The following is an 11,848-nucleotide window of genomic DNA, read 5'->3' as shown; positions in this document are numbered from 1 at the left end:
ATACTGCTATTTAAGATGTTTTCTTTCATGGTCACTTCCTGTCTGTATCAGGTATTATCATGAGCACCAAGCTGAAACAACAGCGTTCAGGAACAACAAAGCAAACAAGTTATTATTAGAACTGCATTGTAATTGAACATGAACAGTGTCATACAAAGTCACGGTGTCAGTGTCCATTTGTTTCCTCTCCAGTGTGAATGAAGAAATTTGTGACAAAATAACTCCATAATACACTGAAATCTCAAAATATATCCCGCTCACGCTGAAATGTGATATAGGAATTATTTCCTAAAAACAGCAACGCAGGACAGAAGTAGTTTCTATTGACAGTTGATGTGGAGGTGTCATGCAGCACAATGCAACCTCTTTGACAATCCTATCTTTCAACAACAACAACAAAAAAAACAATACAAAATACAAGATGAAAAGCTGTTAGCTTCCTTTCCTTTCACAACTCCAGGTAATGTTTCTCCTTTCAAATAGATGTCACAGCACCTGATATAAAAACACTAGCCATTAATAATAATTAAAAAAATAAAAGACATAAGGTCAGCACAAGCACCAGCATAAACTGCTTCTCGGTCCATTAAAACCACGCTAACAAAAAGTGACTTAACACTTTTTTAATATATATACATATAACACTGTTATCAAAAGTAAAACTGCAGTCATTACAGTGTGGAATGTGCGAACAAAACACCACTGATGATTTTTTGTTGTTTTTTTTTAAGCGAGCTACACTTATTACGACCCTTTTGACACCCCACTTGTTCTCTTTAGAAAGAAATGAAAGCCAAAAAAAAAAACTATAAACAGCAGAATTGGTAATAATGAAGATAAAAAATAAAAACTGCACATGCATTGTAAAAACACTTGAGTAGAGAGGCTGAGGACAGCACAACACTGCAGATACAATGGAGCCTCTGTTGTTGGGGGAACACAATATTACGTATTAGCGTTGTATCCCACACCACCCAACATGCAGGTTCATGTGGCCAAAAGGGGGGAGGCTCATGCTTGCAGTTGAACCACAGGAAGACGAGATTTAAAATTAAGAAGAAAATAAAAAGCAGCTTGTTTTCCGGCACTGAGAAAATATTAGCCATGGAATTCTCTCCCAAAAACTAAAAAACAGCAGGAGTACAGTATATGGAATAAAAGCAAACCCTTCTGTGCAGCAAGTAGTGGACCAGTGTTGTGGGTGACACACACACACACACAGCTTTGTTGGGCTCCATTAAACTCCCCGAGCTCACACTCGTCCGACCTTAGCATCACCGATGGCGCCCCACACGTCGAAGACAAATTCATCTGGGAAGGCGAAGTCTCCCAGGGTCTCGTCTAAAGCCTCTGCAAACTCATCTGGATTCTTTTTGTCCTTTCCCAGCTCCACCATGGTGGCCGCTGCAGGGGACAAGTTCAAAACAATACATGAGGAGTTTTTCTCTTTCCGAATGACCTTTCCGAAAGCAATGGTATACATGGAAAGGAATATTCCAATCGTGTGTCTACATGCGGCGCTATAATCAACCAGAATAGTCAATGGGGCATGCGCAGTAAAGCGTAAACACCAACATCACGTGATACCGACTTCCTCGAGTTTTTCTTTCACTTGTTGGAATAACTCCGTATTGCCAGTTTTTCCTTTGTCCAGTCTTGAAATTTAGTTTGAATCAAAAACAAACTTTCCGCAGCAGTCCAGCGCCGATTGCTCGACTCCATTTTTTAAAATCGAAGAATGTCTCGAGTTACGTGTTACGTCATATCTCAGCATTCGCTGAAAGAACACACCCGGGAAAAACAAAAGATAAAGTTCAATCTTGCTAATATTTTATAATTAAGCTCGGCACATGTTTTATATAGATATGTATTTTCTTTTTTAATAAAACTGGACTTGTGAATGGCGTATAGAAGGGTTTAGATTCTGTTCCACGGATGGCTAATGCACACGAAAGCTGCTTGCCAACCGCCAATAAACAACAGAAGAAGAAAAACACTACAAAGAAGAACGCAGTCTGACAACTTTCCGTTTTGAGCGGGTACAAGATACCTCAATCGGATTGGGGAAAGGAATATTCCCCCCTTGTGAATCCGATTATATATTCATTCGGATTGGCACTTTTCTTTCGGAATGAGGTGTATACAAAAGGTACCCGAATGGAATTGGAATATTTGGGTCCATGTATACATGGCTATTGTCATGTAAGTGCAAAAAGAAGATATGCAGGGACCATGCATAGGACTAGCTCAGTTAGGTAAAGCAATTGATCAGTCCAACAAGACATGTTAAATAATGGAGGATATTGAGGGGTGGAGACTGTGCAGGAAACTATCTTCAGCATGTGCACTTCACTGACAAGGATACAAATTGGGGCTAGCAGTTAAAGTAACACACACATACCCAGCTCGCTGTCCCTGATGCCCATGTAGCTCTCCAGCAGGTCATCTACTTTCTCAATGGCTTTCTCCTCAAAGGCGGAGGGCTGACGGTGCAAAAACAAAACAATACAGGATTGTTATACAGTAATAAAATTGTTGGGTTTTTTTCCTGAGCAACAAGCTCACCACTTCCTCTACAGTTGCGGGACCCTTGGAACGCAGCCGCAAGGTTCCCCTGCCGGTGCCCAGCTGGACACCCGAAGATGACCTGGACCCTCCAGATCGCTGGCTGATCATATCTGCACAGTCAGCAAATTGTCAATATACGTAAGCACTATCACGTGGCTAAATAGTTCCTACCGAAGGCTTTGAGAGGCTCCGTCAGCTTGATGGTAAAGTCCTTGCCCTTGGGCAGCTCTTTAAGCATCTTTGCCACCTCGTAGTGTCGACAGCCAATCAGGCGATGGCCGTTGATGGACTCAATCATGTCACCCACATTGATCACTTGGATCTGGTGAATGATGCTGCCCTCGCGGATCCTCTAAAAAGGAAGAAGCAGACCAAACAAGAGCATGAAACATGCAACAATTCGGTCTATTGCTGTCACAGTGTCCAAAGTGCAGCTACGGTGCCATGTGCAGGCCGCAGCTTGCTTTTTATTGGGCCACTGTATAAATATAATTAAACCCCAAAAACCCAGCAAAATGAAGATGCTGAAATGTTGATACTAATAAATCAAAACTTTTTGGACACCCCCGAGGTAGCTGGGCAGCATTGTCCTCTCACTTCCCTTACAAAAGCAATCATGCTAACACTGCTAACACATGGCACGGAATCTATCCTACACTTTAAAAAGCTTTAATAGGGCATTTGAAGAACAACACTTGTATGGTGAGTTTTGGAGGCTAAAGGCAGTCAAACGGCGGCTAACGCAGCCTTGTAGCTAACACTCGCCAGTCCTGGATGATCACTATTGGCGGCGTAAAGCCTGATCACAGCCTCTCTACCCACTAAATGTACTAAATGTAAAATGTATTCAAGTAAAAACATCCTCCATAACCCCTCTAGTATTTATTAGCATTTAATTATCTTTATACTTTGTGATGGTTACTTCAATTGAGTGGTTGGGACCATAAAAGTGGCCATTATTGGTAATATGAAGTGTCGTAACTCACCTTTATGAAAGCATAACCAGCTCCGTTGTCAGTGATGGTCAAGCCGAGTGCATCCTCCCCTTTAAACACATCAATTTCTTTCCGCTGTCCTTTAATGTGTGCAAAGATAAAGTCCTCTAAGCCAATCTGGCCTCCCAGCAATTTGTCCATGTCCACCTTGTGAGTGTTCAATGTACAAAACATAACCTGTGGAGGAGGGAGAAAAAAAACAAGTTAATCTCCTGCTAGAATCCAAATCCATCCAAATGGCAACTCACCTCCGCTGGCGGGATTCCGAAGGCTTCCCCAATCTTGGCGTAAAGCTCCCGCACGTTGCTGAAGCCCTCGATGCGTCCGGTGGGGCTGCCATGAGCCAGCTGCGTGTGGAAGATGAGGCGAGGTCGCATGCTGCTGGGCGGCGGAGGCAACCCCTCTGAGGTGGCCCCTTGTCCCAGGCCGAGCACGCCCCCTCCATCTCCCAAGCCGTCCATCCCCGGAACATTGAGACCGGCACGGATGGGCTCCGCTTCCTCATTCTCCACCAAGGGGGACGCTTTCTTCCTTCTTCCCAAGCCCAGAGGCATAGTAGTCTTTTGGGAGGTGGGGGAGAAGAGGCGAGGGCGTTATCCAAAAAAAGGGGCTGGTTCTAGGGGTAGAACCAGCTGCAGGTGTATTGTAGGGAGTCACAGTTAAAGTGTAGTCCTTCAGACGAGCTCAAGAGCTGTCTTAAACGGCCAGTGAGCAGATCTACAAAACCACACATCAGAGAAGTAGAAGAGAAGTCCAGTAGGGTGCCGTGGGTGGTCGTCAGCTACAAAAACAAAACAAGGAAAATGACGGGGAATATTTTCACATTGGTGCATCAAAGGCAGGATATCATTTGTGTGACAAACAAACCCATAAAAGCTAATTATATAATTATATATTATAAACATAATATCTTTATTAGCAGTTACTGTTAGCTGCTATGCCTCACCTGTCTCAGACAGCTAGCCAGCTAGCTAACAAACGTAGCACAAAGCCCGTCATGACAGCGAACTTATACAGGAGCAAAACCCGCCATATAATCACAACTAGTGCTCTTAATTAAAGTTAACTAATCCCTACTTAATTGTGAACAGCGCAAACAGGATAGACTAAGTCAGTCTTACCGCAGCAGGAGTTTTTAGCCAAGTGTCCGTTAGCTAGCCCCTCTAGCTTACTGTCGCTAGCCTCGGAAACAACTCTTGCTGTCAAGTTGTTAGAAGAAATACTGTCTATCAACTAAAACAGACTACTTTCTCAAATCAGTTAAGCATCGCATTTGGCTTCGGTGGAGTTTAAAGCAAAAAGCTCGTCAAAAGTGCACAGATAGTGTGCTGGTATGCCGCTGCTGATTATTACTGGCGTTAGCCCCGGTTAGGGGTGGAGCCATGGTGCCTTTAGGCTCACGCGTAAATATGACTATCTCCATTCTGATGTAAATTCAACTTATATTTTAGACCACACTAATCTCAAAGTAATACATACTGACAAGTATTAAAGTGAAAATTTAAACATTTAAACATTTTAGATGGACCGCGATAGCTTAACTGTTTGTTAATGACAAGAGGCGCGGCGCCAGCATTTGCAATTGAACGCACCATGCTTTAAATCATATGGCACGTCCTCTGTTCCAGTGCCTTGCCTCCAATTAAATATAGCATCTTCTGAGTTTTGTGTTTAACCCTTGAGAGTAATTCGGAACATTTTGTGACATTTTTTATTTTTTAATTCTAGGTGAAACTTTCCAGATGTCCGATTGAAAAAACAATTTTTACTCAATATTTATCTTAACATAAACTAATGCAATGCTTTAAGATCTCAATTTGGACTACTGGCCTCCAATCTTCAATTACTGTATTTGTCCACCAGATGGTGCTATTTTTAACAATTCAAAGCATGCAACATTTGGAGTGGTGTCTACTTTAAAAGTCTTTTTACTTTGTATTTTGATACAGTTTTGATTTTTTTAGTTTTGTAAACATACATTAAATTGGTTAATATCCCCAAAATATAATTAGTACTTGATATATATATTTCAGGCAGAAGTAGCTTCAAAATATTATTATTGTGTTTTTTTTAATAAGTAAAAATTGAATTATGTAAACATTGTGTCTTTCAAAGGGTTAAACCCCCCAAATATCATATTTTGATTGTATATTATGGCAGTTTTTGGGAAAAAAATACTATATAATATATGGCATTTTTACAGGTGTATAGGGAAAGTTGTCATTAGGTTCAATGTAAAAAATGCTCATTTAATCAAAGCTATTTTCACTTTGTACACATGACATTAACATTGGCAGGTTGCTATACTTGTTTTGAGGGAGTGCGTTCAGAATCAGAGGAGCCATGGATGCCACTGCATCTGCTCCAAGGTGGCTCGCTGCTCCATGTCTGAAGTCAAGCATATCCACAGGAAGTCCTTGCAATCTGAGTGGAGATACGGAAGATGGATGAAGATACTTGGTGTGAGCCGCTGTAATGTAAGTAATGCGTGCATAGCCCGTTTACCTTGGGACAGTACGCGGTTTAATGTAAGGCCTTTAAAGAGGAACATGAGTGTGTCGAAGCGTTCGGTTCCATCCAGCAATTCGAATAGCAGCGCGCCCAGTTGCCATACCGTGGCTGGTCCAGCCTTGTATGGACGCTTGAAGACATACTCTGGAGGAGCATAACGTAAGGTTCCTACAAGACACACAAAAAATATGTGGTTTTTTTTGGGGTGGGGTGTGATTCAGGAAAACGTGACATCCTACCAGCATATTCTTGATACGGTTCCTCGTTGACGAAGCAGCTGCATCCAAAGTCTATAACACGAACTCGAGGGAGACTAAAAGTGGCCTCCAGGAGAATATTTCGTTGCTTCAGATCTCGATGGAAAACGTTTACGGCGTGCATTTTGATCGCAGTGTCCACCAGCTGCTTCATGATGTTCTAACAAGGACAAAAATTTAAAGTAACAGTGAATGTAACCTTCTTATATAACTGACAGGTAGCCATTTTTATACCTTTGCCTCGTACTCCTCCAGTGGACCTAGCTTGTATTTGGTCCTATAAGTGAACAGGTCCACAGATGGTACAGGCCTCTCCATGACCAGGACTAGTTCTTGCTCCAGATCATACGTGTCCAATAATAGCACGACTGCAGATGTACCGTCAGGGTTCTTTAAGGAGGAAGCTTGCAGCATGAGCCAAGCCTCTAAGGGAACCTTTTGGACTTTTCCGTTGATGTACTATGCAATCATGAACACACAGAAATTGATCAGTCAATTTAAAAAAATGAAAAAAAAAAACTTTAAAGAAACATGTATGCAAGCCCTCACCAAAAAAACACTTTCGACTTTTTCTATGGGAATGTATTTAATCGCCACCTACAGGATATATTCATAACAGTTAGCATTGGAAATGATGTTTGGGTGTATACAAAACACCTACCGGGAAACAGTCGCTTTTCCTGTAACCCGCATAAACTGATCCAAAGCCTCCTTCCCCGAGTTTCTCCAGTTGTTGATACTTTTGCACAAACAATGCTATAAAGACAAAGAGGTATTTGAATGACAAATACTCAGAGAAAGGATGACTGACTTAAAATAAAATAACAATAATAATGTGTACTTTTTCAATGCTTACACAAAGGATGGCTGAAATATAGCTTTTTTCAATGAAGGTATTGAATGAGGATTACTCATAGAAAAAAATTACTAAAATGTGTTTTTCCCCAATGACTAAACTGGCTTTTTTCAATTAAGATACTGAACAAGAAATACTCAAAGAAAAGATGACTGAATAAAATGTCTCTTTCTCAATGGAGGTATTGAATGAGGAATGCTTACTGCGTATGACTGACTAAACTGCCTTTTTTCAATGGCAGTATTGAAGAGAAATGCTCACACAAAGATGGCCGACTAAAATGTGTCTTTTTTCAATGGCAGTATTGAATGAGAAATGCTCACAGAAAGGATGACTGACTAAAACGTGTCTTTTTCAATGGCGGTATTGAATTGAGAAATGCTAACAGAAAGGATGACTAAAAATTGTCATTTTTTCAATGACAGTATTGAATGAGAAATGCTCACACAAAGATGACTGACTAAAATGTCTCTTTCAATGGAGGTATTGAATTGAGAAATGCTCACAGAAAGGATGACTGACTAAAATGTGTCTTTTTTCAATTGAGGTATTGAATTAAGAAATCCTCACACAAAGATTACTGACTAAAATGTGTTTTTTTTCCAATGGAGGTATTGAATTGAGAAATGCTAACAGAAAGGATGACTAAAAATTGTCATTTTTTCAATGGCAGTATTGAATGAGAAATGCTCACACAAAGATGACTGACTAAAATGTGTCTTTTCAATTGAGGTATTGAATTTAGAAAGGCTCACACAAAGATGACTAAAATGTGTCTTTTTTCTAATGGAGGTATTGGATTGAGAAATGCTCACAGAAAGGATGACTAAAATGTCTTTTTTCAATGGCAGTATTGAATGAGAAATGCTCACACAAAGATGACTGACTAAAATGTCTTTTTTCCAATGGAGGTATTGAATTGAGAAAGGCTCACACAAAGATGACTAAAATGTGTCTTTTTTCTAATGGAGGTATTGAATTGAGAAATGCTCACAGAAAGGATGACTAAAATGTGTCTTTTTTCAATGGCAGTATTGAATAAAAATGCTCACACAAAGATGACTGACTATAAAATGTGTCTGTTTCCAATGGCAGTATTGAATAGGAAAATGCTCACACTAAGTACCGTATGACCGACTAAAATGTGTCTTTTTTTAATAGCAGTATTGAATGCTCACAGAAAGCACATTAACAGTGTCTTACTTCTGGTGGCGTCGGCCTGTTGCGAGGTTGTAGGGCAGCAGGAACACGGTGGAAGGTTGCCAGTCTTCTCAACTACCTTTGTGGGAGGCTTTCTGGTTTGTGTGGGTTTTTTGGCTTCGAGTTTTGTGCTTGACTTCCTCTTGTTGGTTAGTTTTGCCAGCAGAGCTTTCATGGACACCTCGGTGACTTCCACCTGCGGCTTCTTTGCGGCGGTCTCGGGTTTGGCGCTGTATTTGCTGTTCAGGACTTTAGCCAGCAGAGCCTTGACGGACAGCTCAGTGCTGTCAACCTTGGGGTCTCTTATGACGGTCTCGGGTTTGGTGGTGTTTGTGTTGCGTTTGGTTCTTTTAGCAGGCAACGCCTTCACCGAGACCTCGGTGGTGTTGAGTCCCTGCTGCTTTGTGAGAGACTCCGGTTTTGTGCTGGGCTTTCGTTTTGTTCTTTTAGGCTGCGGCGAGATTTTCACCGACACTTCTTTGGCTTGCTCCTCTTGTTTAGGGGTGATCTTTCGTTTGCTCCTTTTAACGGGGGACACCTTCAGGGTCATCTCGGCGACTTTGTCTTCTTCCTCTTTAAATGACATGGTCCCAGCTGCTGGTTGTTTGGCTTCGCCACCGTTTGGGACGGCGTCATAAGGCGTTTTAGTGAGTAGGGCTCCATTTCTCAAGACCTTACTTTCAGCTTTCCTCAGACCACAGCTTTCCATGAAGGTGGCAACGTCTCTCTTCTCGGCACCTACAACAACAAATGTGTTTATTTCCTTATTTTATAGGATTTCATGCTTCATACATATGTCATATCATGATAATACAATGTCCAATTGCATCATGTTTATCAATTTTTATTTTTAAAAAATACTCTTTAACTCTTTAAAAAATATTTATATATATATAAAAAATATATATAATATAAAATATATATATATTAAAAAATATAGATATTATATATATATATAATATAAATATTTGTAAAATCCTTAAAATATATATTTTTAATATGTATAATTTATTAATTTATTTAACACTTTGCAATCTTTTATATATAATTTTTATATATTTTTTTAAAAATTATTGTATTTAATTGTAATATTATTAATTGTATTGTAATATTAAATATTTCATATATTTTTAAATAATTTTTGTATGTACTTTACACTATATATTTTTATATTTTTGGTACAAGCAAACACATTCATCATCATTATGGTGTATTTAAATATTTTTACATACTTTTCTGACTCTTTGAATACATTTTATATTTTTTTCACATACTTTTCTGTGCATAAATGCAAAATATGTATATTAGGTATTTTTTTAGTACTGTATTATTATAGTTTCTAATACAGCTGGAAGGGGGATGCAGTACAGGTGGGTTTTTACATTGTTAAAAATGAACGCCATTCAGGGGTGCATTTCAATAAATTAGAATATTGAAATTGGACGTGTAGTCCAATAAAAAAATGAAAGTCTAATATTGTGTGGATCCACTAAACACAAAGTGAAATATTTCACAAGTGTATTTCTTAAACATTTTGATGAAAACTTCAATATGTTGACCTAATTCTAATCAGTGAATAATAATAAAAAATAATAATAATTGTCTGAAATGTTAAGATAATGAAAGCCACACAGTGTCAGTGCAAGATTATGAAACCGGTTTGGGAACACATTTCCCCCTTTGAAGCATAACTTTAAAGCCTATCGTGTTTATTTGTTATTATTTTGTAACTCACCAGAGTGGTTGGAGGGCAGAAATGGCAAGGTGTGAAACTTGTCCACATTCATGATTGCTTGCATGAACTCCACACAGCGTGTCGACTCGCCAAAAAATAAGGCAAAATCAGGCAGGTTTTCCGGGCTGTGTGTTCGATAAGAGATGGTGTATTTGGTGTAAAGTGTAGTCATAAAGGACTGCCGTCCTTTGGCAGTCACAAACACGTCAAAGGCGCTATGGTGCCAGTGGGACTCGAATAAGGAGACACGGCCGTGACACTTACATGCGACTTAAACCGAAGTGCACCACGAAGGATCATCTGCTGGAACCTTGTAAGAAAACACTGACTTTGGACAAAGACATGAATCACCGTCACGACAGCCGCCATGCCACTCCCTCCGTTCTCATCGTAATTAATTGATTTAATGAGGTTTCGGGAGGATGAGCTGCTGACGTGAGGGCTGCTGAATCAAAGATTGTTTACTTTATTAGAGGCACATTTAATCAAACGGTGGAGTATTGTTACGAGGGTCTCTCAAGAAGGAGTGGAGGCAAAAAGCGGCCATTTTCTGCATTCTATACGCCTGGTTACCGTAACGATATGTTTATTCCAAGGTATATATTTGCATATTGGATAACTATGTTTCTTAAGTGTACCTTAATGTATTATAGGTAAGGCTATTTTATGTCGAAAAAAACAGAAAATAATAAAGCAGTGAACTGCAAAGGCAGCATGTGCTAATTGTTGGACTTACTTTAAGCTAACTAGTTAGCTTTGCTTAAGCTAGTTACCTTAAGCTAACTACATGCTCGTGAAAATACTGTAAGAATACTTAGGGATGATTAAATGATTTATACACGACACTTTAAGCACACTTAACATGTCAAATATTCGGGAATTATACTAGTTAAACGTTATGCAAAAAACAATTGCGGCATAATGCCATCTAGTGGACAGCCACCGTCATTATAGCACATATTAGAAGTCAAGTTTACTGTACTGTACGTTTATTTCTAAGCAGTTCCACACAGGTAAGACATAACAAAGGCCTCTAATAAAGGTCAAATAATCACCCGGAGTGTTGTAATTATTACATTGTAACTAAACTAAACGTATTTCTATCGAAAAGTATGGACTCTACCATTTGCATCCTGGGCGGTGTCGGACAGTATTGTACCGGTGGTTACTTCCTGGTTCACTGATGTAAATACATCACAATATTCCGACAGGGAAAACAGTTCCATTGTGACTAAATTGTCGGCAATTGAAACAAAAAATAAGTCAAAACAATGCCGTGTGCTTACTTTTGTTCTTTTAGCAGGCTACTTCCGGGTTCGCATTGGAAGATGAAGACTACGAGACCGTGCCATTGTTGATTATAGGGTGAACTGAAAATGTTCCTTTGTGACGCAGACAGCAAAAGGAGAAAAAAAAATCATGTAACAAAAGAGAAACATGTGGAGAGTTGTATTTTGTTTTGTCATTACTTTTGTTAGCAAACCACTTCCTGGTTCTCAAGACGACCAATTTCGGTTCTGACGTGAAAGAAAGCTAGTAAGTTAGCATGCTAATTTTAATGAATAGGACTTCAAAATTTGTATGCTAAGATGAGTGGAAGAGTTTCACTGTGACTGAAAGATAAAAAGTGCAACAACAATAAAAAAAAACATTACAGCATTTGTCCTGTTGTGTTATTTACTAAGCTACTTCCTGGTTCGTGGAGGATGAAGCAATAAATACAAAG

At 39.5% G+C, this 11,848-nt stretch overlaps 1 protein-coding gene across 7 annotated transcripts; it reads right to left on the bottom strand.

The window, feature by feature from the left end:
• Positions 1–149: 149 nt before the first annotated feature.
• gipc1 (GIPC PDZ domain containing family, member 1) lies at positions 150–11,636 on the bottom strand. 7 transcript variants are annotated; one of them, XM_058049260.1, is made up of 11 exons: positions 11,246–11,284; positions 10,387–10,450; positions 10,123–10,247; positions 8,391–9,125; positions 6,993–7,087; positions 6,881–6,928; positions 6,566–6,790; positions 6,314–6,491; positions 6,069–6,242; positions 5,871–5,987; positions 4,128–4,344 (listed from the first exon to the last, which is right to left on the bottom strand). In XM_058049260.1, exons 3-10 carry the CDS (start codon positions 10,184–10,186, stop codon positions 5,896–5,898), a joined length of 1,611 nt encoding a protein of 536 aa, XP_057905243.1. In that variant the 5' UTR covers positions 10,187–10,247; positions 10,387–10,450; positions 11,246–11,284; the 3' UTR covers positions 4,128–4,344; positions 5,871–5,895. The 7 variants fall into 7 exon arrangements, with proteins under 7 accessions (XP_057905247.1, XP_057905243.1, XP_057905242.1 ...); XM_058049259.1 differs by lacking the exons at positions 10,123–10,247; positions 10,387–10,450 and having other exon boundaries at positions 11,246–11,636; XM_058049263.1 differs by lacking the exons at positions 10,123–10,247; positions 10,387–10,450; positions 11,246–11,284 and adding an exon at positions 11,409–11,631.
• Between the last annotated feature and the right edge of the window lie 212 nt (positions 11,637–11,848).

Source organism: Doryrhamphus excisus, chromosome 15 (genome assembly GCF_030265055.1).
Source record: "Doryrhamphus excisus isolate RoL2022-K1 chromosome 15, RoL_Dexc_1.0, whole genome shotgun sequence".
Classification (NCBI taxonomy): Eukaryota; Metazoa; Chordata; class Actinopteri; order Syngnathiformes; family Syngnathidae; genus Doryrhamphus; species Doryrhamphus excisus.
The sequence above is the reverse complement of the archived record's forward strand: the minus strand, read 5'-3'. Positions and strand labels throughout refer to the sequence as shown.

Bases quoted from the DNA above. Each gene is read 5' to 3' on its own strand.
- gipc1 (XM_058049257.1), bottom strand. From the start codon at position 10,294: ATGACTACACTTTACACCAAATACACCATCTCTTATCGAACACACAGC. The intron at 6,929-6,992 runs GTAGGTGTTTTG...TATATCCTGTAG, and splicing joins GGAAAAGCGACTGTTTCCCG to GTGGCGATTAAATACATTCC. The intron at 6,791-6,880 runs GTGAGGGCTTGC...ATGATTGCATAG, and splicing joins AAGTCGAAAGTGTTTTTTTG to TACATCAACGGAAAAGTCCA.